The following is a 21,151-nucleotide window of genomic DNA, read 5'->3' on the forward strand; positions in this document are numbered from 1 at the left end:
ACTTAAATCAGGAAAGTAGTGGCTTTTCTCAGTTCTCTGCTGCTAGGACCACTCTGCAGGACCACGAGGAGCTGTTTCTGAGTAGTCTATCATGAGGGACAAGAGATGTAAATCTACTCCAACAAATAATGCAAAGAGAAGGGAAAGATTTATCACACAACACCTACCCATTCTCTGGGCAAACTTCCTCTTCAATTTAAACAGTGTGACACACTGTCTCCCTTTAAAAAGGAGTTGGACAACTGCATGTGTGTTCATAAATTCACCCCTGGTATAACTGGCCTGGTCCTCCTTTAAAAGAGATGCAAGGCTTAAGGGAGAGTACTGACAAGGGAGAAATGGCCTTGAGGCTTAGTTGTCTTGCAAGTCCTGTGATCCTAAGGAAAGAGATGCAACTATCTGAACTTGATATACTGTGCTTAAAAAGTGAAGCAGAGCAGTCTGCGTACTGTGATGTGGATGAAAACCATGCTGTGCAGGATAAATCTGATTTTTATTGGAATGTTCTATTTTGATGATGTTCTGCAAATCTAAGGTTTGTAAAGGCACAATTTAGCTTACTTAATGTAGATTTTAATATATTAGTAAGACAGACATTTGGCAAGAAAATGTAAGGACTTGAAAGAAAGAAATCAAGCACATGAACCAACAAATCAGCAACGTATTCCTAAGTAACCATTTGAAATGTTAGGACCTGCTTCAGCAGGTCCCAAAACACAAAGACTGAATGGCTAAAAAACTGACATACCAAGTCCGAGATGGCCTTTTCTCCAAATATTCCCTTGTCCCAGAGGTATGGCAATCTTGGAGTTTGTATATCTAAGCTCTACTTCAAAAACAGGTTTAAAGGAGAACAGCAGTGTTCGCTCTTCTGTATTTTCAGGTCTTTTTTTTTTTTTCAATGTAATATCAAGTGCTGACATTACAATATGGAGTTATTTTCTATATTTTTCAGAGCTGCTGCATAGTGTTGTTTATGCTTTACTTGGTTGGTGTGTTCAAATCCCACATACCTGACTATGGTAATATTTTGCAGGTTTTTACTGACTGACAGATACAGATGAAGAACTGACTACACTATGCTAAAGTATACTGTCAAATACGATTACTTTTGATTAAAAGTCTTTTACTATAATGTCTGATCTACAAAGTCAGACTTCCAAGTTGGAAACCACAGTCTGTTTTTCTAATCTGTGAACAGAAGCGCCAAGTTACTGGTGGTGGACCTTGTTTAGTTAGCAGTGATGCCACATTTCACTTGTGTACTGAGAATACAGATCTGGCCCCTAGCACTGAACCTCGAGAGATGCTTAGCATGGCTGGTGTTGGACATGACAGCTGGGATTGATCTAAAATTCAAATTGTCTGAGAAAAAGCATGGAAGACTGTTGTGCACTATACTTATCACACCCATTCATTTACTGAATCAAATGGTTTGCAGAACTCCATAAAATAGCTCCATTAATTTGTCTTCATTTAATACAGGTCTAAAGTGCTTGTTGATTAAAAGTGCATCCATCTTGTGCGTGGCCTTGAAGACTCACTGATTGTCTGGTAACAGTTTTATCGATTCTTATATGATGATGTATTTACTTTAGAATGTCTCTCCTACAGACTGCCGAGAGACTATCTATGTCTTGCCTACAAAGCACCCTTTGATCCAACCCTTACAGTCCTCTCGCACATCTGCAAAACAAATAGCATCAGAAACACCTGATCTAGGGACCTGAACTCCATCTGCAAGACACACAAGACATATTGGAGGAACAGGTACATGTCTCAGAGATTAACTCTCATCTGGAACAGGCTTCCCATCCATGTGAAGCAGAGTTCCTTGCTGTACTTATTTAAGCACAACTTGGATCAGTGGATGAGGAATCATAAATGTATACCTTGTCTACTACCCGTGTCACTTTTAGAAAGGAGAAGAAGAATGCAAATACTCAACTACTCTCTCCCAAGTTATTCCCCTCATAAAATGAGTGGTGCAGCCTGTCCAATACATTTGGGAAGCATGTCTAGGCTTAAAAGGCCTTTTAGGGTCATTAGCCTAGTAACCATCTTCTAGGGGGACTGAGGAGGAACACTTGTCAGTTACTGCTTGCTTAAGTCACTCTGCTGTAATGTAAAATGACAAGCTTCTATTAGAAAGGGCATTGCAGTTTGACACCATCACATGTTATGTAGATCCACCTGCTATTAAAAAACAGGTTGCAGGCCATACATTTGTACAGAAAATGACTCATTTTTGGACTGTGGTTTTCTTGCACTTTGTAGATGAAGAGCGTAGTGGAAATCTGGGCAGAAAATGTTCTCAGGAGAAGAGGTTGCCGGTGTTAAAAAGTGCTATCAAATGCTTGTTGAGAAGTGCTGAGTGGGTCTTGGGATGGTATTATTTTCTGAAGTAGTTCTAGTGTAAAGGACAGCAAAAAGAGATTTGTAGCAGACACATGGAGATCCCAACAAGAAAAAAATTGATAGAACTACATTTGCAAAATTGATTTTTTCAAAGTACTGTGGGATATACACAAACTTCACCTGATGAAAGGAAGAAAGTATTCCAGCACACTGACACATACATCTGTAATAATACACCTAGGCCAATATGTCAGACTCCACAAGGCCACATACTTTAACGTGTTGTGACTCTTAAAAGTCTCAGTGGTCACTTACAAAAATGTTACTTATTCCACAAAATAACAACTAAAAATTACATAAATTATTGCAATATGTAAAACGTTACAATTATCAATTGTACAATTACTTCATGACTAAACTAAAAAAAGGAAAGAGATGTGACTTATCCAAATGTGATTATTTGCTTAATATGTTGTATTTAGAAAGTATAGCTGTTTGTGCATTGTGACGTGGATGAAAATCACATTGTATGGATAAATTCAGTTTATTATATGTCTCGAGTTATATTTTGATGACCTTCCATATATTAAAACTCACCTCCCAACTATCAGGCTCCAAAAATTCTTTCTTCTCAGTAGCTGTCAGGAACTCCTCCATTGTTATCAGTCTGTCTTTATTCACATCCACCTATGTAAATAAATGTAATTCACGTTTACTTTATCTTGGAAGCAACAACACAGCAACATCAGTATGATTTTTTTTTCAGCTTTGTGCTAAGACAATGCAGTCATTATTTTCGGATCTTTTTGAAAAACAAAGAACACATCGCTACTAAAACCCAATGTGGAATGTATCTGCTACAGAACATTTCTCAGGTAACTTATCTGCTCTGTATTCCTAATCATCTCCTTGTGAAATCAACCTCAATTCCCCTAAAGCAGGCCCTTGTTCCATGAACAAAGACAGGAAGGAGAAATGCAAAGTATGTCAAAGAAAGAACAAACTCACTTCACTAGAATGTGTTAAGTACTAAAATTAAACAGGAAGTTAACGATGTTTATGAATTAGAACAATTTTCTATGGTGCGGATGATTTGATTATGTGTGTAGAAGTTTTGTATTTGTTTTACTAGAAAAGTACAGCTGTGTACACTTACCATAAATGTAGATGTTTGAGTGTACTTGCTGTTACAGTCATTACCTTTGGGTTACCTGCTTGGAGTAGCCCTCAGTCAGCCTTATTAACAAAGTCTTGGGTCCTGCGTCGGTTGCTGTCCCTTCTTCCATGATGTCAGGGGTATAAAACATGCAGCAGACGCCATTGCATCAGTTTTTCTTGCCCCAGATGTCAGGAGCTCCCCTAATGGGAAGCAATTAAAACTATAATACAAGGGTACACCTCCAACAAAAAAGCAAATACACCAAAAAAAGCCCGTCATAGGAACGGGTGAAAGCGCTTGATTCATTCTTTGTTTTACTTTGGATTTTACTACTAGCAAGTGTTTTACCTGCCGTGTATTTTTAACTGTTGCTTCGCATTAAAGGATTGTTCTTTATCAACGGAGAAGTATTTTTTGCCATAAGACTTTTAAGACTTTCAAGAAGAAGTTTATTGGGCTTTGGTGCTTCTGCAACTTTTTTCCAGCTGCCTTTTGGGACTTAGTTCGTGTATCAAATACACCAAAAAGCTTTTTGAGCATAGTAAGAGTAGAGGTATAGCCAGAAGAAGAAAGGGGGATGGCAGGAGGGTAACCAGAACTGCAGCAGTGAACACACTCGAACATCTACATTTATGGTAAGTGTACACAACTGTACTATATTCTTCGTGTTTCACTGTTGCAGTCATTACCTTTGGGTAGATTCCCAAAGCTAAGGATGAGTGGAAGAATTTAAATAGAATTAGGACCAGCTATAAGGCCCTGCAAGACTGCAGAGGCAAAACCAGCTCTGGATTTAGAGAAAATTGGCAAATGATAATGCTTGGTGAAAGTATGTACAGAACTCCAGGTAGCAGCTTCTAGGATGTCCCTTGTAGGGACGCCCCTGAGAAAGGCTGTAGAGGTAGATGCAGCCCTGGTTGAATGGGGTCTGATGCCCTGTGGGATAAGTTTTCCCTGGTGCTTGTAGCAGAAATGGATGCAGTGGCTTATCCATTTTGAAATGGTTTGCTTTGAAATAGCTTTCCCCTCTGTCCCTTCAGCAAATGCCACCAGCAGCTGTACAGATTTCCTTTGAGGTTTAGTCCTGTCGAAGTAGAATTTAAGTTGTTTGTGCACATCTAAGGAGTGCAGTATCCGTTCCCCTTTGTTCTGTGGGTTAGGAAAGAAGCCAGGCAAGTGAATGGACTGATTAAGAGCCACACTAGATACCACCTTGGGCATGAAGGAGGGATTGGTTCTGAGGGACACCCTGTCCACATGAAAGATGATGAAAGGCTCCACTGCCATAAGGGCCTGTAATTCAGATACCCATCATGCAGAAGTGATTGCTAAAAGGAAAGCGGTTTTCCAGGAAAGGAATTTTAAATCTGCAGTAGCAGCTGGCTCGAAAGGAGGAAGAGTGAGTTTCTCCAAGAAAAAAGTTAAGGTCCCAGACAGGAGTTGGCGCTCGCCTGGGTGGCCTTAAATTTTTGGACCCTCTGAGGAACTGTTTGAGCAGTGGGTGAGAGAAGAGGGGAGGCTCTGTGTTATAATGAGCTGAAATGGCTGAGGCATGGATTTTGATGGAGGAAAAGGACAAGCCCTTATGAAGCATCTCAGTCAAATATTGTAGAATCTGAGGTAAATTAGGCACTGCTGCACTCATCCCTTGAGAGTGGTTCCAGGTAGAAAATATTTTCCATTTTGCAGCATAAGATTTTCTAGTACTAGGCCTCCTTGCCTCTAAAATGATATCCATCACTGATTTACTGAGGGATGGTAAAGAAGAGATTAGGTAATTAGCCAGGCTGCTAGGTTCAGGGTTTGCAGCTGAGGGTGCAGAATCTGGTTCTCCTGCTGAGACAACAGGGAAGGAGTCTGAGGCAGGTGACATGGGGCCAAGTGTGACACACTGCACAGGAGGGGGTACCAGTGTTGTTGTGGCCAGTCTGGTGCAATTAAGATCGTCCTTGGCTTGTCCTGTTTGATCTTTAGTAGTACTTTGGAGAGCAGAGGCAGAGGATGAAAGGCATGACAGGCTGAAGGATACAGCATCCACTTTCCAAGCTAGTTTTGTGGGGAATCCTTGTGCAAAATCTGTCCAATTGATGGTTCTGGGGGGAAGCAAACAGGTCTATATCTGGGCTTCCCCATTTGCTTGTAAACATGTTAAAAATCCATGGTTCCAGTTTCTACTTGTGTGGGTCCGTAAGGTTTCTGTTTAGTCCATCTGCCAGTGTATTTAGTTTTCCTGGCAGGAATTGAGCTTGTAGATTCACTTGGTAGCTCTAGGCTGTGTTCCACAATGCCATGGCTAGTCTGCAGAGGGGGTAAGAATGGGTACCCCACTGCTTGTTTATGTACCACATGATCGTGGTGTTGTCCATTTTTACCATTAGTTGTCCTGGAAGAATGTGGTCCTTGAAGGCTGTCAGAGCATTCTGTACAGCTAACATTTCCTTTTGATTTATGTGCAATTGCATTTGACTTGTTTGAAGTAGGTTGTCAAAAGAATCTGTTTCTCTGGCGTGAGGAAAGCCATCTGGGAAGTTGTATTCAAGCTTGCTCCCAGGAATATAATTTGCTGACAGGGTACCAGGTGTGATTTCTTTTCATTTATGGTGTACCCCAGACAAGTCAGTACCCTTTGAACAAAGGCCAGATGATTCAAAAGTATGTCCTGGCTTTCTGCCTGAATTAGACAGTCATCCAGGTATGGGTATATCTGAATATTTCTTTGCCTGCAAAATGCAATGACTGCAGCTAGGCACTTTGTGAATACCCTGGGCGCAGTAGATAAGCCAAAGGGCAGTGCAGAGAACTGATAATGCATGTAGCCTGCTTTGAAGTGTAGGTATCTTTGGCAGGACTCCCTGATAGGGATGTGCAGGTATGCTTCTTTTATGTCTAGTGTTGCCAGCCATGCATCTTTGACTAGCATAGGAAGCAGCTGGTGACGAGTCAGCATCTTGAATTTTGGAATCACCAGAAAGGTATTTAGAGTAGAAAGGCCCAGGATAGGATGCCATGTATTGCCTTTTCTGGGTACCAGAAAAAGTCTCGAATAGAAACCTTGCCCCTTTTCCTCTTCTGGTACCAAATGAATAGCCCCCATGCTTACAGGAGAGAGTACTTGATTTTGGGCCTCTGCCCACTGATTTGGGGGGGGTAGATCTGGCCACCTGCTTGGTGTTGGTAAGATGTGGAAGTGAAATCTGTATCCTTGGGACACTATATTTAAAACCCATTTGTCCTGGGTAAAGAGTTCCCAATTTTTGCCTGCAGACAAATCTTTCCACCTAAAGGATCACTCAGTTGGGAAGTGCTTGGACATTTTAAAAGCAAGTAATTGAGACAGTTTTCCATAGGGGGGAGTATTACTACTCCCTGATTTGGGTGTGGAAACCCCCCACTGTTTAGTCTTGTGTGTCCCCTGGGACTGAAACCTGGGGTTTCTGCTGTGTCTGGGTTTGGCTTGAGAAGACCTAGAAGGGGCTGGAAAGGACCAATTCTTACAGGGCCAGTGCCTACAAAATCTAGGAAGCTGAACTTGTATGAAATCTTTAACAGTTTGCATAGATTTAGCTTTATCCTCCATCTTTTTAAGAACTTCCTCAGCCTTGTTGCCAAACAGGCGGTCCTGATTTAAGGGAGCATCCAACAATTTAGCTTCAACATGATCAGGCAAAGATTGCTCCTTAAGCCAAGCATGCCTTTTGAGCAAAGACCCAGTAACAGCAGCACTGCAAGAGGCCTCTAATGAATCAAATCCACATTGCAAAGTATGTTTTCCAACCTGTTCATCAGAATGCATTAAATCCTGTAATTCTTTATTTTCCACACAGTCAGGAATCAACATCATTTTCTGTTACAGCAATCCAATAACATGTTGCTGATACTTCAACATATGAAACTGGCAGTTTAAGGCACTAATGGCCAAGGTTGCAGAAATGTAAACCTTCTTACCCCATCTATCCAGCGCCCTGGAGTCTCTATCAGAAGGGGTAGGATTTTTAACAGTAGAAGCCTTAATGCCCTTGAGCCCCTGTGAAATAGTTTCTGGATCCACAACAATAAAAAATAAACTTGTGTGACTCAGGGACCCAGTATTATCTGTCAAGTTTTCTGGGAGCAGGAGGAAAGGAATCAGGGGCCAAATTAGATTCTGAAAAAGCATCAACAATGTCTAGTACAGGAGGAATAGCTAAAGGCCTATGCTGAGGCAGGAGTAAGAAATCCCTAAGCCTCTTTTTTGAATCAGAAAAATCCTGGCTTTCCCAGTGGAAATACTCCCTTAGAAAAATCCTCTGGAGGGGAAGCAGAGGGAACAGAGTTCTCTGCATCAGAATCCTCATAAGTAGATAAGGGCAAATCCAGATCATCAGAAGAATCAGAAAAAAACAGAATCCTGGTCAGAAGATTCATAAACAACTTCAGTCCTAGGCCTCTTAGAAGTGGAGGGGGGGGGGTTGGCTTCCTCTGCTTAGAGTTATAAGATCTTCAGCCATTCTTGTCATTTGTCTTTTAGGCATAGGGGCCTGAGCACATGGTCTGGGCATAGTTTTTTAGGCATGGTTCGAGATTTAGGCCTAAGTGAAGAAGGAGGCGTCGATTTAATATGCAAGTCCATAGGCCTGAATACACTCTCAGAAGCTGGTGCCTGCAGAGCGGCTCCGGATCCATCCAAGGTAGAGACATCCAAGGGTTCCATAGTTGAAGCATCTTGCGGCATACCGGACTCCGAATTGGACTCAGTAGAGGCCTGCAAATCAGAAGTAGCGGTCATCAGGGGCTGCGAAAGTGCCTCACAGAGTACCGGAGAACTGGCGACTGGCATAGGAGAAGTGCTGTCAGCAGTTTTGGACCTCGGTGGCCTATCTCTGTCTTGATCTTTGCATGGTTCTCTCAGAACTTGCAAAGCATCAAAGGGATCTCATTGTTGAAAGGTATCAGTCAGGAGAAGGGTACAAAAAAATTTCCACAGAACTGGATATACCATGGAACACAGTGAAGACAGTCATCAAAAAGTGGAGAACTTATGTGACAACAGTGACGTTGCAAAGAACTGGACGTCCCTCCAAAACTGATGAAAAGACAAGACAAAAACTGGTCAGGGAGGCTGCCAAGAGACCTACAGCAACACTGAAGGAGCTGCAGGAATTTCTGGCAAGTATTAGATGTGTACAACATGTGACAACAATCTCCTCTATTCTCCAAATGTCTGGACTATGGAGTATGGTTGCAAGACGGAAGCCTTTTCTTACACAGAAAAACATCCAGGCCTGGCTAAAATTTGCAAAACAATACATCGTCTCCCAAAAGCATGTGCGAAAATATGTTCTGGTCTGATTAGACAAAGGTTGAACTTTTTGGCCACAATTTCAAAAGGTACATTTGGTGCAAAAACACTTTGCATAACCAGAAGAATACCATCCCCATGGTAAAGCATGGTGGTGGCAGTATCATGGTTTGGAGTTGCTTTTCTTCAGCTGGAACTGGGGTAAAACCCTGATCTGACTTGATCTGGGGGGATGGGCTGGATGGCTCTTTTTTGCAGAAGCTGCTGAATTTCTGCAGCAGCCGCCTCCCTCTGACTAGGTGGAACGTCGGGAAGGCTTCTGATTCTGGGGTTTACTATAAAGGGAATTTGGTAACCTCTGGATATAATACGAAGCATCCAGCGATCCGTTATGGACTCCCATTTTGCTAGGTGCCTCGAAAAACGCCCCCCCAACTGTCTCCAGAGTGGAGCAGTCGGGTAACCCCTCAGGGGTTCTGTGTGGGCGTCTCAAAGAACGGTTCTCTGGACCCAAAATTCCTAGGACTCCCTCTGCCTCTGGGGCGGCATCCTCCCTGTCCTCCTCTGCCACGAGAGGACTGGTTGTCCTGAGCAGACTGGGATTGATGCGATTTTCGGAACCACATCTTCTTCTGACCCTTTTGGTTCTTGGAAAAGGACCTCTGGGGCGCAGAGAAGCGGACTCCGACGGCAGACAAGGTCTTCCCGTCTTTCGCTCTGGACAAGAGTGTCATGACGGTTTTGCCGAACAGTGCAGAACCATCAAAGGGCATTCGAATGACGCCTTAAAGGGTTCCGAGAAGTCACAGTGATGGAGCCAGGCCTGTCTCCTCATGACAAGCCCGACTCCACCTGCTCTAGCGGCTCCCTCCGTAGCATGAGACAACAGCCGCATAGAGGTGTTAGAGATAGAGCGGAGGGTGGCCATTCGGGAGGAGTACAGATCCTTGTCTCCCTCCGACATGAACCCTGGGGGGGAAGCAGCGTATTCCTTAATTAGATCCCGCTGCATCAGAATAACGTGTGCCATGTAGTTCAAGGCCCTCATAGAGAAGGTCGCTGAACTGAAGGCCCGCTTCCCAAGGCGGTCCATTGCGCGAGACTCCTTGCTCAGAGGATGAACTGTGGGGCTCTCCTGAGCCAACTCTTTCTTGGTGGCTGCAGCCACCAACATGGCACCCACAGGGGGACCTCTGCTCCAGTGTGATCTCTCTGCAGGGGGGCTCAAAATTTTGCCTGGACGCTTGGGGATCGGCTCTACGGTGTCCGGTTCCTTCCAAGCCCTAGAGGATATGAGATCCATCAGGGGGTCGGGTGGCGGGGACACCCAAGAGGTAGATGGTCCTGCCTCAAACGCCTCAAGGAATACGGACTCATCAGAGGAAGCCTTGGGAGCAGACCACCCACCCCTGATTTTGAGCATTTCCATGATGTCTCCAAAGGAGACATCCTCGGGGGGTGACCTAGGGGAGCCTTCCCCTTCATCCAAGTCCGTATCTTCGGTGAGACTCTCAGGGGAGTCTATGTGCCTCCTTTTGCACTTTGCCTTGTGAGGAATCTCCTCGGGGGGGCTGTCCGAGGAGTCCTCACAGGCTGTATCCTGTTCCACTGGAACTCCTAAAGGCGCTGAGGCAGGCTGCCCCGAGGGCCGGATGAGGGGAGCCAGGACCAGATGAGAAGGAGTGCGGGAGGGAGCCGAAGCCAGGACCGGAGGCCTGGAAGCACTCGACAGTGCCCTCTCCACTGCAGTGAAAGCCGAGGGGGAGCCGCTCTCTGACGGATCCGAGATCCGACTCCCACTCGGATCCGAAGCGGGGATCGGACCCGGCGCCGAGAATGTTGGATCCGAAGGACCAGTGTGCTCCAACCGGGACAGAGCCGAAAGCACACTGAATCCCTCAGATCCGAAGCTCGGCCCACGGCTCCGAGAGGTCAGATCCGACAAACTCGAGGGAGCAGTCGGAGCCGACGTGCCCAGCACGGTCGGCCCCGACCTACCCCTGGATCCAAGGTGGCTCAGCTCCGAGTGCTCCAAACCCAGAATGCGGGTCAGAGAAGGAGCTATAGGAATGAAAAAAGGGGTCGAGCTCCCCCCCGGAGGGGGAGGAGGCAAGAGCACTCCCATCTGCATCTGGGCCTGGATGAATCTCGTCATCATCCAGTCCATGTCCGCATCAGACATGCTAAAAGTGGACCTCGAAGAGGCCACCGAGGCAGACCTGGAGTGTCGCCTCGATGACCGACAGGGACAGGATCACCTCCTCCTCGGGTCCCAGGGAGAAACAAGGGTTTCGGATCCAAGGAGGAGGAGATCGAGAAGACTTGGACGGAGAAGCCCTCTTGGCGGGCGGGGCCAATGAGGAGTCATCGGCCCGCCGCTTAAGGTGCTTCTCCTGCCGCTTCTCTTTCCTGGCCTCCCTATCCTCGGGAGGTTGAGTCCCGGTCGGAGGAAGGGAGGCAGGGGTGACCGCTACCGGGGGGTCGCGGGCACTGAAGAACCAGAGGCCGAAGCAGAGTCTGGGGGTAGAAGGCCCACCAGAACTAGCTTCAACCTTCGATCCTTGAGTGCCCTGGGGTTGAACGCCACGCAAATCACGCAACCCGAAGAGAGGTGTTCAACCCCAAGGCACCTAACGCACAGAGTGTGGCCATCAGCCGGTGAAAGCTTGTGACCACACTCGGTGCATTTCGAAAAAATGGCTTTAGGGGCCTCTGACATTACTACAGTAAAGCACACTCACTAGGCCCCTAACACTCAAGTCACACACACACGCTACGACCAGCGGGGGAGGGAGAAATATTTTAAATTAAATTAAATTTAAGCTGAAAGCTAAAAAATAAGATTAGTGTAAAGGGTAAACCTACCACGCACACACAATCACTCACTCAGAAAGAAGAAAGAAAAACCTTTTTTTTTTTCACAAAAACGCTAAGAGCTCTGGAACCTAGCTGTTGCTTGAAGAGCGGCAAACTAGATCTGGGGTCAGTTAGGGTAGGCGGGGGATTATGGGTAAGGGGGAGGAGCTAGGAGTTTGGATCTATGCTATGATAGAAGTTGCCGGCTCGGATCCGAGATCGGATCCGTATCCCACAGGTTGCTGACAAATGAAGTTCCTACTTCAGATCTGGGGTTTTACTTAAGGTGGAAAGAATTATTAACAGTTCGAAACACCAGTCACTTTTGGCCCAAAACCTTTAGGTGTCTGCTAGAAAGCTGAAGATGAAGAGGAATTTCACCTTTCAACATGACAATGACCCCATGCATACATCCAAATCAGCAAAAGAACAGCTTCACCAGAAGAAAATTTAAGTTTTGGAATGGCCCAGCCAGAGACCAGACCTAAATCCAATAGAAAAGCTGTGTGGTTACCCGAAGAGGGCTGTGCACAAGAGATGCCCTCATAATATGACAGATTTAGAGTGCTTTTGCAAGGAAGAGTGAGCAAATATTGCCAAGTCAAGATGTGCCATACTAATAGACTCCTACCCAGGAAGACTGAACTTTGTAATTAAATCAAAAGGTGCTTCAACAATGTATCAGTTTAAGGGTGTACACACTTATGCAACCAGCATATTGTACTTTTCCCCCTCCCCATAACAGATTTGTCTGTTTTTCAGTTGTATTGTTCAGTTTATAGGTCACATTAAAGGTGGGAAAAGTTGTGAAATGATTTACTGTGGTTTCATTTTTTATATCACAAAAACCTGGCATTTTAACAGGGGTGTGGACACTTTTTAAATCCACTGAATTACTTCAGAGGGATGCACTGCTAAATGAGACCAAGGACAACTGCAGCTGTAATTCTTACAGAAGCACTGTCACTGCCCAAGGTGATGATCATGGATGCAGACAATAGTACTCTGTGGCCTTCTTAGTAGAATAAGTCAGTTATGTCTTTTAATTTTACTCAAACAGGGCAGCCATGGCATGGTATCATCACTGCACACTGTGATTTTACTGGGTACAAAGGACCACATTCATGGTGACCAACCTGGTACAACAGGCTTGGATTCAGCCTGGTTACTCTCCCTATAAAGAATAGCCAAACAGCAGTACTGTAAATGCACCAGGCAATCATCCTGGGTACAAAAGACCCTGCTCATGGTGATTTGTTGTGTAGAATATACCAGGATTAAGTCTTGTAACTATATAAACACAATGTAGGCAGGCACAGTTATTGTGGTTCCACCAGGTAACCCTCATGTGCAAATCACTGGGCTCTTACTGATTTTCTAGGTGAAACATTTAGATTTATGTCTGCCAAATGACCATCCTGGCTGCAGAGGACTAAGCTCTTGGTGGTCGCTGGAGGCAATATATTAGGGTTATTTATGTTTTATGATTTTGTTTAAAGTAACCAGAAGGTATTCTCACATTTGGTGATGTTTCTGATAGCCAAGGAATAAGCTCTTGGTGGCTGCTGGGTGGAATATATTACGGTTATCATTTGTGATTTTGTCCATAACAACAGGAAGGTATTATTCTCACATCTGGTGATGTTCTTGTGTACATATGACCACGGGCTTTGTTACCTTCTGGGTAGAATATTCTAGGGTTATGTCTTATGATTTTGCCTAGATGGAGTCAGTCAGTTGAATTCACTGCTGCACCTGGATTCTTCAGTTTCAGGGATGTACAGCCTTGACTACATTACATGAAGACAATTCCAATAGCTGGAAGCACTCCAGAAATTCCCTTACAGGAAAGCTTTCAGTATGATCATCCCTGCATCTAACATTTATCTTTACTGTGTAACTTTAAGAACTATATCAATGGTTGACAGAGAAGACTTGGTTTCTGTTACATTATAAGACACCATGTAGACATTCTCGCTGACTTTCACTGCACAGCAAGGCTTGTTTGTCCATTTATATTTCCACTGCTCTAAAGTCAGAACTCATGTGACTCAGTAATATGTTGCTGAAGACATGCAGCTCTCACTTTCATTCATTTTAAATTCAGATCTTTAATGGTCTGTTATATCACAAGAAACAATTAACATTTTTTCATGGATTATAACAGGACAAAGGTCAAAAATCCAAAAATAAAACTGTAAAATACAAGAACCAGTTTATTTAACTGAATGGAAATGACAGAAACACATAATGGATCAATACAAGGAAAAATCTGTATAATACTTTTTCCTGTAAACATAAAAAGTGTATCTCTAAAGTCATGTGATATTAAGCTCCAAAAATACATTTTGGGGGCAAAGACTTTCAAAATGCAAGCATTCAACTATAGCAAGGGAGTCTGGCACCTGGGGAAAATGTCCATGTTGCATTCCCTGGCTATTTGTGTGTGCATATTTAATGGGTACACACACGCGCACACGCACGCACACACACACACGCGCACACATTTCCATGAAGCAAATTTCTCTTCCAGTTCAGTTCCACTTCAATTTAAATATTCTTAAAAAATCCCCAACAATTTAAAAAAATACAAGACTGATTATCTGTAACCATCCTACTAGTTCCTAAAAAATGTAATATACCTCTTCTCACCCAAATGATTCAATTAGCTCCAAACACCTTCAACAATCTCACTAGAAAATATGGCTGTTATATGTATAAAAACTAGTAACAGAATGCTTTTTACTATTAATGTTTTCTTCTCTTTTCATTTTTGAAGTCTTGTCCATCTTTTAACCATATCCTCTACTATCACAAACATCCATTTCCTGTCTGCATTCTTCTCTCATTCTCATACTTCATTGCTAGAATTATTCTGGCATCCTTTTTGAACTTAATACTTTTATTATCACATAGTCCAACTCTTCCCTATTAATCTCAAGTCGAGAGTTTGCATCCATACTTTTAAAATTACTCTCAACAGACTTGTTTCTCGCTATACACATCTCCAAAATTTTTGCTATATCTTCCCATCTCTATCACTAAAATACACCCATACCTTCTTTCCAGGGGCGGCTCGTGCTATAGGACTGCAGCCTTCCCACCTAAAAAACAAATAAAAATAAAATAAAAAAACACAAAAAACAGTAAATTCCCAGAAGTGTGCGCATGCGCGCATGCACTCAGACTACTTTCTCAGCAGTCTAGATAGGGGCAAAGGCATCTCAGCCCCAAGGTGCCCAGCAGTCTGTGCGGCGGTGACGTAACGAAATGGAGGCACTCCGGACTGGAGAAGCAGCAGGCTGGACCAATCATGGATTTGGACTGTTCGGGATGGACCAATCGCGCAAGGAATACTGGAAAAGGGGCTGTTTGGATATCGGCGGCAAGGGAGCAATTATTTGGTTCGTCGGCAAGGTAAGCAAGCAAAGTGGATATCGGCGGCAAGAGGAGCAGTTATTTAGCTCGACGGCAGTGTGTGTGTGTGTGTGTGTGTGTGTGTGTGTGTGTGTGTGTGTGTGTGTGTGTGTGTGTGTGTCTGTGAAATGCCCCAGTTGCTATATATTGGTGGCTAGAGCAAACTCATGGTGGTGTGGTAGGGAATACATTAGGCTTGAACCCTGTACCTTGTATGCAGGTGTTAAGGGCCTGAATTCCCTACCCACCATCATTTGTAAAACATTTGCAGATTTTTGCCTCATATTTGATCTGCTCTATTCATCATAATATCTGTGGTTTCTAAATGTTTAAATGCTTGATATTTGATGGTGCAGTGGTAGCATTATTGCCTCACAGCTGCAGGTTCTCAGGTTTGATTCTTGGCTGGGGTGCCTTCTGTGTGGGGTCTGCTTCTTCTCCCTGTTTGTGTGGGTTTGCTTTTGTGTCCTCCCATGTTACAAAGGCATGTCTGCAGTATTTTGTTCTGGGCCTCTGCTGAAAATTGTTTTTTTGTTCCAAGTCAGATTGTCATGGTTAACAAATGTTAAATAAAATTGACAGGCATTTGAATTTCAGGCTTCAGGTTTCTGAATGTTTAATTCCTTACATATTTAATGGTGCAGTGGTAGCATTGTTGCCTCACAGCTATAGGTTTTCTGGTTTGATTCTTGGCTGGGGTGCCTTGTGTGTGGAGTCTGCATCTCCTCCCTGTGTTTATGTGGATTTGCTCTGGTGTCCTGCCATTTTACAAAGACATGTCTGCAGTATTTCTCCCTGGGCCTCTGCTGAAAATTGTTTTTGTTCTGTCAGAAGTAAAATTGACAGGCATTTGAATTTCAGACTTCATATTCTTCAGAAAATACACAGTAACACCACCTTTTATTCTAGCAATTTTCTAAGTTTATAAGATGAATATTTGAAATTTGTCCCTATTTTTGAGACTGTATTCCCCCATTATTGGATTAGTCCAGGTTTTTTGTGCTAAGGTTGACAGCTATGGCAAGAACTGAATTCATTGAATATGTTTGAGGGCTGTATTCCCTCATTACTGGGTTTGCCCAGGTGTTTTGTGCCAAGAGGTTGACAGCTATAGTGAGAACTGAATTCACTAAATTATAGCCATTTAAGTTTCAGTCTTTCTCTCTTTCACAAAGCAGCTGATTTGGCGTAGTGGTATGTTGCTCTGACTGTTTAGCACAGGGGCCTTGGCAGTAAAATGTATGTTGGTAACACAGCATTTTATTCTAGCAACTTTCCAAGATTATACAAGCAATGTTTAATGTGTCTCTGGTTATTGGGCTTTTGACCCCCCCCCCCAAATAAAATTTGGCTTTTTCCAGATTTCTTGTACTGCGAAGTTGAGATTCAGTTGAGTATTGAGTAGATTTTACAAGGAGCTGAGAGCTGCAGGGGAAGAGAAGTTTAGTGCTGCTTATCCTAAGTCTGCTTTAATTGTTAATAACACAACAGGCTGTGTACTTGCTTTTGATGCAGAAGGCTGTGGGTTCTACTCCAAGGGGTGGATGCTGCCGTACTGAGAATGTCCTCCTTGGCGAAGATACTATGAGCCTGTTATCAGTTTGCCATCCATTCCCTATTGCAATATTACTACCTTATCGTTTTTTTAATGTAATATAGGCAATTTATTCCTCAGGGGCAACAGACACTCTATTTTTCGATGAAACCATGAAATATAAAGGTGTTTGCTAGCAGCAACCTCTTCATTAGTTACAGATTTATTTAATGTGGAATTATTTAGACGACTTTTACTTCTTCAGAGATTATGCATATTTACTGATAATGGTGGAATGTAGAATTGTGCATATTTACTGGTAATGGTGGATTGTAGAATTGTGCATATTTACTGATAATGGTGGACTATAGAAGTTTGAGTAGACTTTTATGATGGAAATGTTCTGAACTGGGCAGTTTTCTCATTATGGCTGCATGCATTTTGTTTCATTGTTTACTGGAAAAATGTTCTGAATTGGGCAGTTTTGCCATTATTGGTGCATGCGTTTTGTTTCACTGTTTAATAAATTTAAAACACCCTCTAACAACTGTACTGTATTGTACAAGGAATATAATTTAGTACAATCAGGAAGGAGTATCAAAGAGCACATGTATGTTTCATATGCAAGGGGCCTATGATTTGAAAACAGCCCAGAATTAATCTTTATCTGCTACTGGCAAAATGCATTTTCTTTGAATGTGGGTTTCAATGCTGTTTCAATGAATGTGAGTTTCAAGGGCAGAGAAGTTTTAATGCTAAGTCTGTTTTCATTGTGAGACTGCATTGCTTTGTTTAGCAGATGTCTTAGTGTTTGTGCTGTAAAATGCATAATAAAACTTTCAAATGAAGTCCAAATCATCATAGAAGTACAGCAGTATGCACATTAGTGTTTATGGTAAATGGAGTGAAATTGGTTTGCTCCTTATAAAATTTGTGGTTTTCTGGCAAATCATTTAGGAATTAAGTCACTAAATAATGACACACTGAGTTTTCAGACTTCATAACCTTCAGAAAAATGCATGCTAAAGTAAGACCTGTTATTCTATCAACTGTCTCAGTTTATACAAGCGCAATTTTTAGTACTGTTTATATGTTCCCCCAATATATTTGGCCTTGTCCAGATTTATTGCATTAACAGGTTGAGAGGTGCATGCAAATAAATTGCTTTATAGAATTACACATAGCCAAACCTCTCAACTGTCCCACATTTTGGCTCAAAAAAAAAAAAAGTTATGTACTCACCATAACGTTCCATCTGAGTAGGTAACTTCAATTGTCAGCAACCTGTGGGTATCGGATCCGACCTCAGATCCGAGCCGGCAGCTTTCCAAGCTAAAGATCCAAGCTCTCAGCTCCTCCCCTTACCCATAATACCTTGCTACCTCCCTCCAGTCCTCAGATCGAGTTTGCCATATTATCTACCAACAACAGTCAAACATATTCGAAAGAGAAACGCTAACCTGATGCGTGACAGAAGGAAAAAAACATTCCGTTATGAATATGACCACGAAACAGGCTAGGGGGAAGGAGGGGGGGTTGGTTGCTGACAAATGAAGTTACCTACTTAGATGGAACATTATGGTGAGTACATAACTTTTTTATCTGAAGTAGTTAACTTCATTTGATCAGCAACTTATAGGACAGAGTCCCCAGCTACCAAACACCTGGGAGGTCCTCAAGGAAGGATATTCCGGAGCACTGCGGAGCCAAAGGCTGCCCTACCTCTGGATATCAGATCCAGCTTGTAATGAGAAATGAAGGTATGAGAAGAGGACCAAGTAGCCGCTGAACAGATGTCATCTAAGGGAACCCTTGACCAAAATGCTGCAGAAGTAGCCATAGAACGGAGAGAGTGAGCATGAACCCTCAAGAGTTCTGGACGACCGGAAGCTGTATACGTGTGTAAGATGCAGTGGGATATCCATCTAGCTAAGGTAACTTTCGTAATAGGCTTGCCTAAGGACGGCTTAGCGAAGGACACGAAAGGCTGCTCTGATTTGCGAGAAGCAGCTGTCCTGCGCAAATAAAATCGCAATTGTCTATGCACATCCAACAAGTGCAGTCTGTATTCCCCTTTGTTCTGAAAGTTGGGGAAGAAGACAGGCAAATTAATGGTTTGATTGATATTGGTCTTGGAGGCTACCTTAGGCAAGAATGAAGGATTAGTCCTTAGAAAAACTCTGTCCTTATGGAAGACCAGGTACGAGGGTTTTGTACAAAGGGCTTGAAGCTCAGATACTCTTCTAACTGAGGTAATTGCAACCAGAAAGGCAGTTTTCCAAGATAAGAATTTTAAATCGACAGAAGCAGCAGGTTCAAAGGGCAGACCAGTTAGCGCCTGAAGAACTAAGGTTAAGTCCCATGGGGGAACCACATTCTTGACCGGAGGTCTTAACAGGAAGGTGCCTTTCAAAAAGGTCTTGCATATCTTAGCGGAAGATAAGGTACCAAGGTTGTCCCCGATGTGGAAATGAGAAATCGCAGCCATCTGAACCTTAACCGTAGAAGCACTGGCCCCTTGGTGAAAAATTTGGGTCAGAAATTCAAGAACTGTTGGAACGGGAGCTGTAAAAGGGTTCAAATTCCTGTATTTGGCCCAGATGGAAAAACGCTTCCATTTACTCTTGTAGATCTTCCTGGTAGAAGGTTTATGCGCCGTTACCAGAATAGATTTTACGGAAGATGAGATACTGGGAGTCCTAGCCATTAGTGGAACTGGATCAACCAAGCTGTGAGCTTGAGGTCATCCAGGTTCGGAGTTTGCAATCCCGAAGGATGAGAGATCAGATCCGGAATGGGATCTATGATCCAAGGAGGAGCTATGATGTGAGACTGCAGGTAAGGTAACAAGATCTAGCGAGGCCAGAATGGGGCTATGAGGATTATTTTGCTCCCCAAACCGATGAGCTTTTTGCAGAACTTTTGTCATTAGCGGAAGAGGAGGATAAGCATAAAGAAGACCAGGCAGCCAAGCATGAACTACAGCGTCTATAGGACTCTCCCCCGGTGGGGGAATTAGAGCAAAAAACTTGCTGCATTTTGTGTTTGAAGGAGATGCGAAGAAATCGCAGCAAGGCTGACCCCATCTGAGGAAGATCTGTTTCGCTACTAAGGGGTTTAGAGACTACTCGTATGGTGTGAGGACAGAACGACTCAGCTTGTCCGCTAGAATGATGGACCAACCCGGAATGTGCGTTGCTATCAGAAAGTGGTTGGTGGTAATGGCCCATTCCCAAACTCTCATAGCCTCTCGACAAAGAGGGTAAGACCTGGTTCCTCCCTATTTGTTGATGTACCAGACTACCGCCATGTTGTCTGTCAGAATTGCAATAGTCCCCAGAGGAAGAAGGTCCTGAAGGGCTTGCAACGCTAAAAGCACTGCCCTTATCTCCAGAACATTGATATGCAGAATGGTCTCTACAGGGGTCCACATGCCATGGACGGTTCTGCCCATGCAATGCCTCCCCACCTGAGGCGAGAAGCGTCCGTGGTCAGCGTGGTTTGGGGTTGAGGCATTATGAACGGTCTCCCTTCTCGGAGCTCTCAGGAATGGAACCACCAAAGAAGGGAGTTTCTGCAAACCCTGCTTAGGGGAATCGGTGAATCCAATGGGTGAAGGAGGAGGGACCATTGGACCTGAAGGGTCCATTGAAGGACTCTCATGTGTAACCGAGCAAGAAGTGAAAGGCTGATGGCTGCCACCATGGATCCTAGGGCTCTCAGGACTAATTCTGCGGGTGGGGCTGGGGACTGTAGAAATGCTATTATGTGTAGTGACAAGGTGCGTAACCTGTCCGCTGTCAGAAAGACCCTGGACTGAAGAGTGTTTATCCTGGCCCCTATGAAATCCAGAACTTGAACAGGATGAAGAGATGACTTCCTGAAATTTATGGTAATGCCTAGATGATGGGCCAAGAGTAAGGAATAATTCCTGGCAGAACAGAGTAGATGCCTGGTGGGGGCAGTGAGGAGCCAGTCGTCTAGGTACAGGAAGACCTGAATTCCCCTGAAGTCTCAGGTGGGCTGCCACAACTGCCATGACCTTGGTGAACACCCTGGGGGCTGTGGTGAAGCCGAACGGAGAACCCTGAACTGATAATGACTGGCCCTTAGCCGAAAGCGGAGAAACCTTCTGGATCGTCTGTCCATGAGAATGTGGTAGTATGCATCCTTGAGGTCTATGGAGCACATCCAGTCGTTCTCCTGCAGGAGGGGAAGAATAGATTGTAAAGTGACCATCTGGAATTTCTCTTTGGCAATGAACAGGTTAAAAGTAGACAGGTCGAGAATTGGTCTCAAGTCCCCAGTCTTTTTTGGCACCAAAAAGAACCTGGAGTAATTGCCCAACCCGGACTGCTCAGGGGGGACGTGCTGGATGGCCCTTTTTTCTAGCAACTCCCATATTTCTGAAGCTGCAGCTTCCCTCTGATTGGGTGAAACATCGGGGAGGCGCTTCGTTAGCGGGGGAAGATTCAGGAAGGGGATAGAGTAACCTCTGGATATTATTCAGATCACCCAACGATCTGTAGTAATGGACTCCCAACTTACT

General features: G+C 43.9%; 1 protein-coding gene across 3 annotated transcripts in view; it reads right to left on the reverse strand.

Moving 5' to 3' along the window:
• Positions 1–21,151, reverse strand: part of NUCB2 (nucleobindin 2) — a 736,170-nt gene that overhangs the window by 188,818 nt on the left and 526,201 nt on the right. For all 3 annotated transcript variants that reach the window (XM_044082707.1, XM_044082708.1, XM_044082709.1), the window contains exon 11: positions 2,956–3,045. In XM_044082707.1, coding sequence (XP_043938642.1) covers positions 2,956–3,045 — 90 coding nt within the window. The remainder of the gene's footprint in view (positions 1–2,955; positions 3,046–21,151) is intronic.

This window comes from Protopterus annectens, chromosome 9.part0 (assembly GCF_019279795.1).
Source record: "Protopterus annectens isolate FY-2018-M chromosome 9.part0, PAN1.0, whole genome shotgun sequence".
Lineage (NCBI taxonomy): Eukaryota > Metazoa > Chordata > Ceratodontiformes > Protopteridae > Protopterus > Protopterus annectens.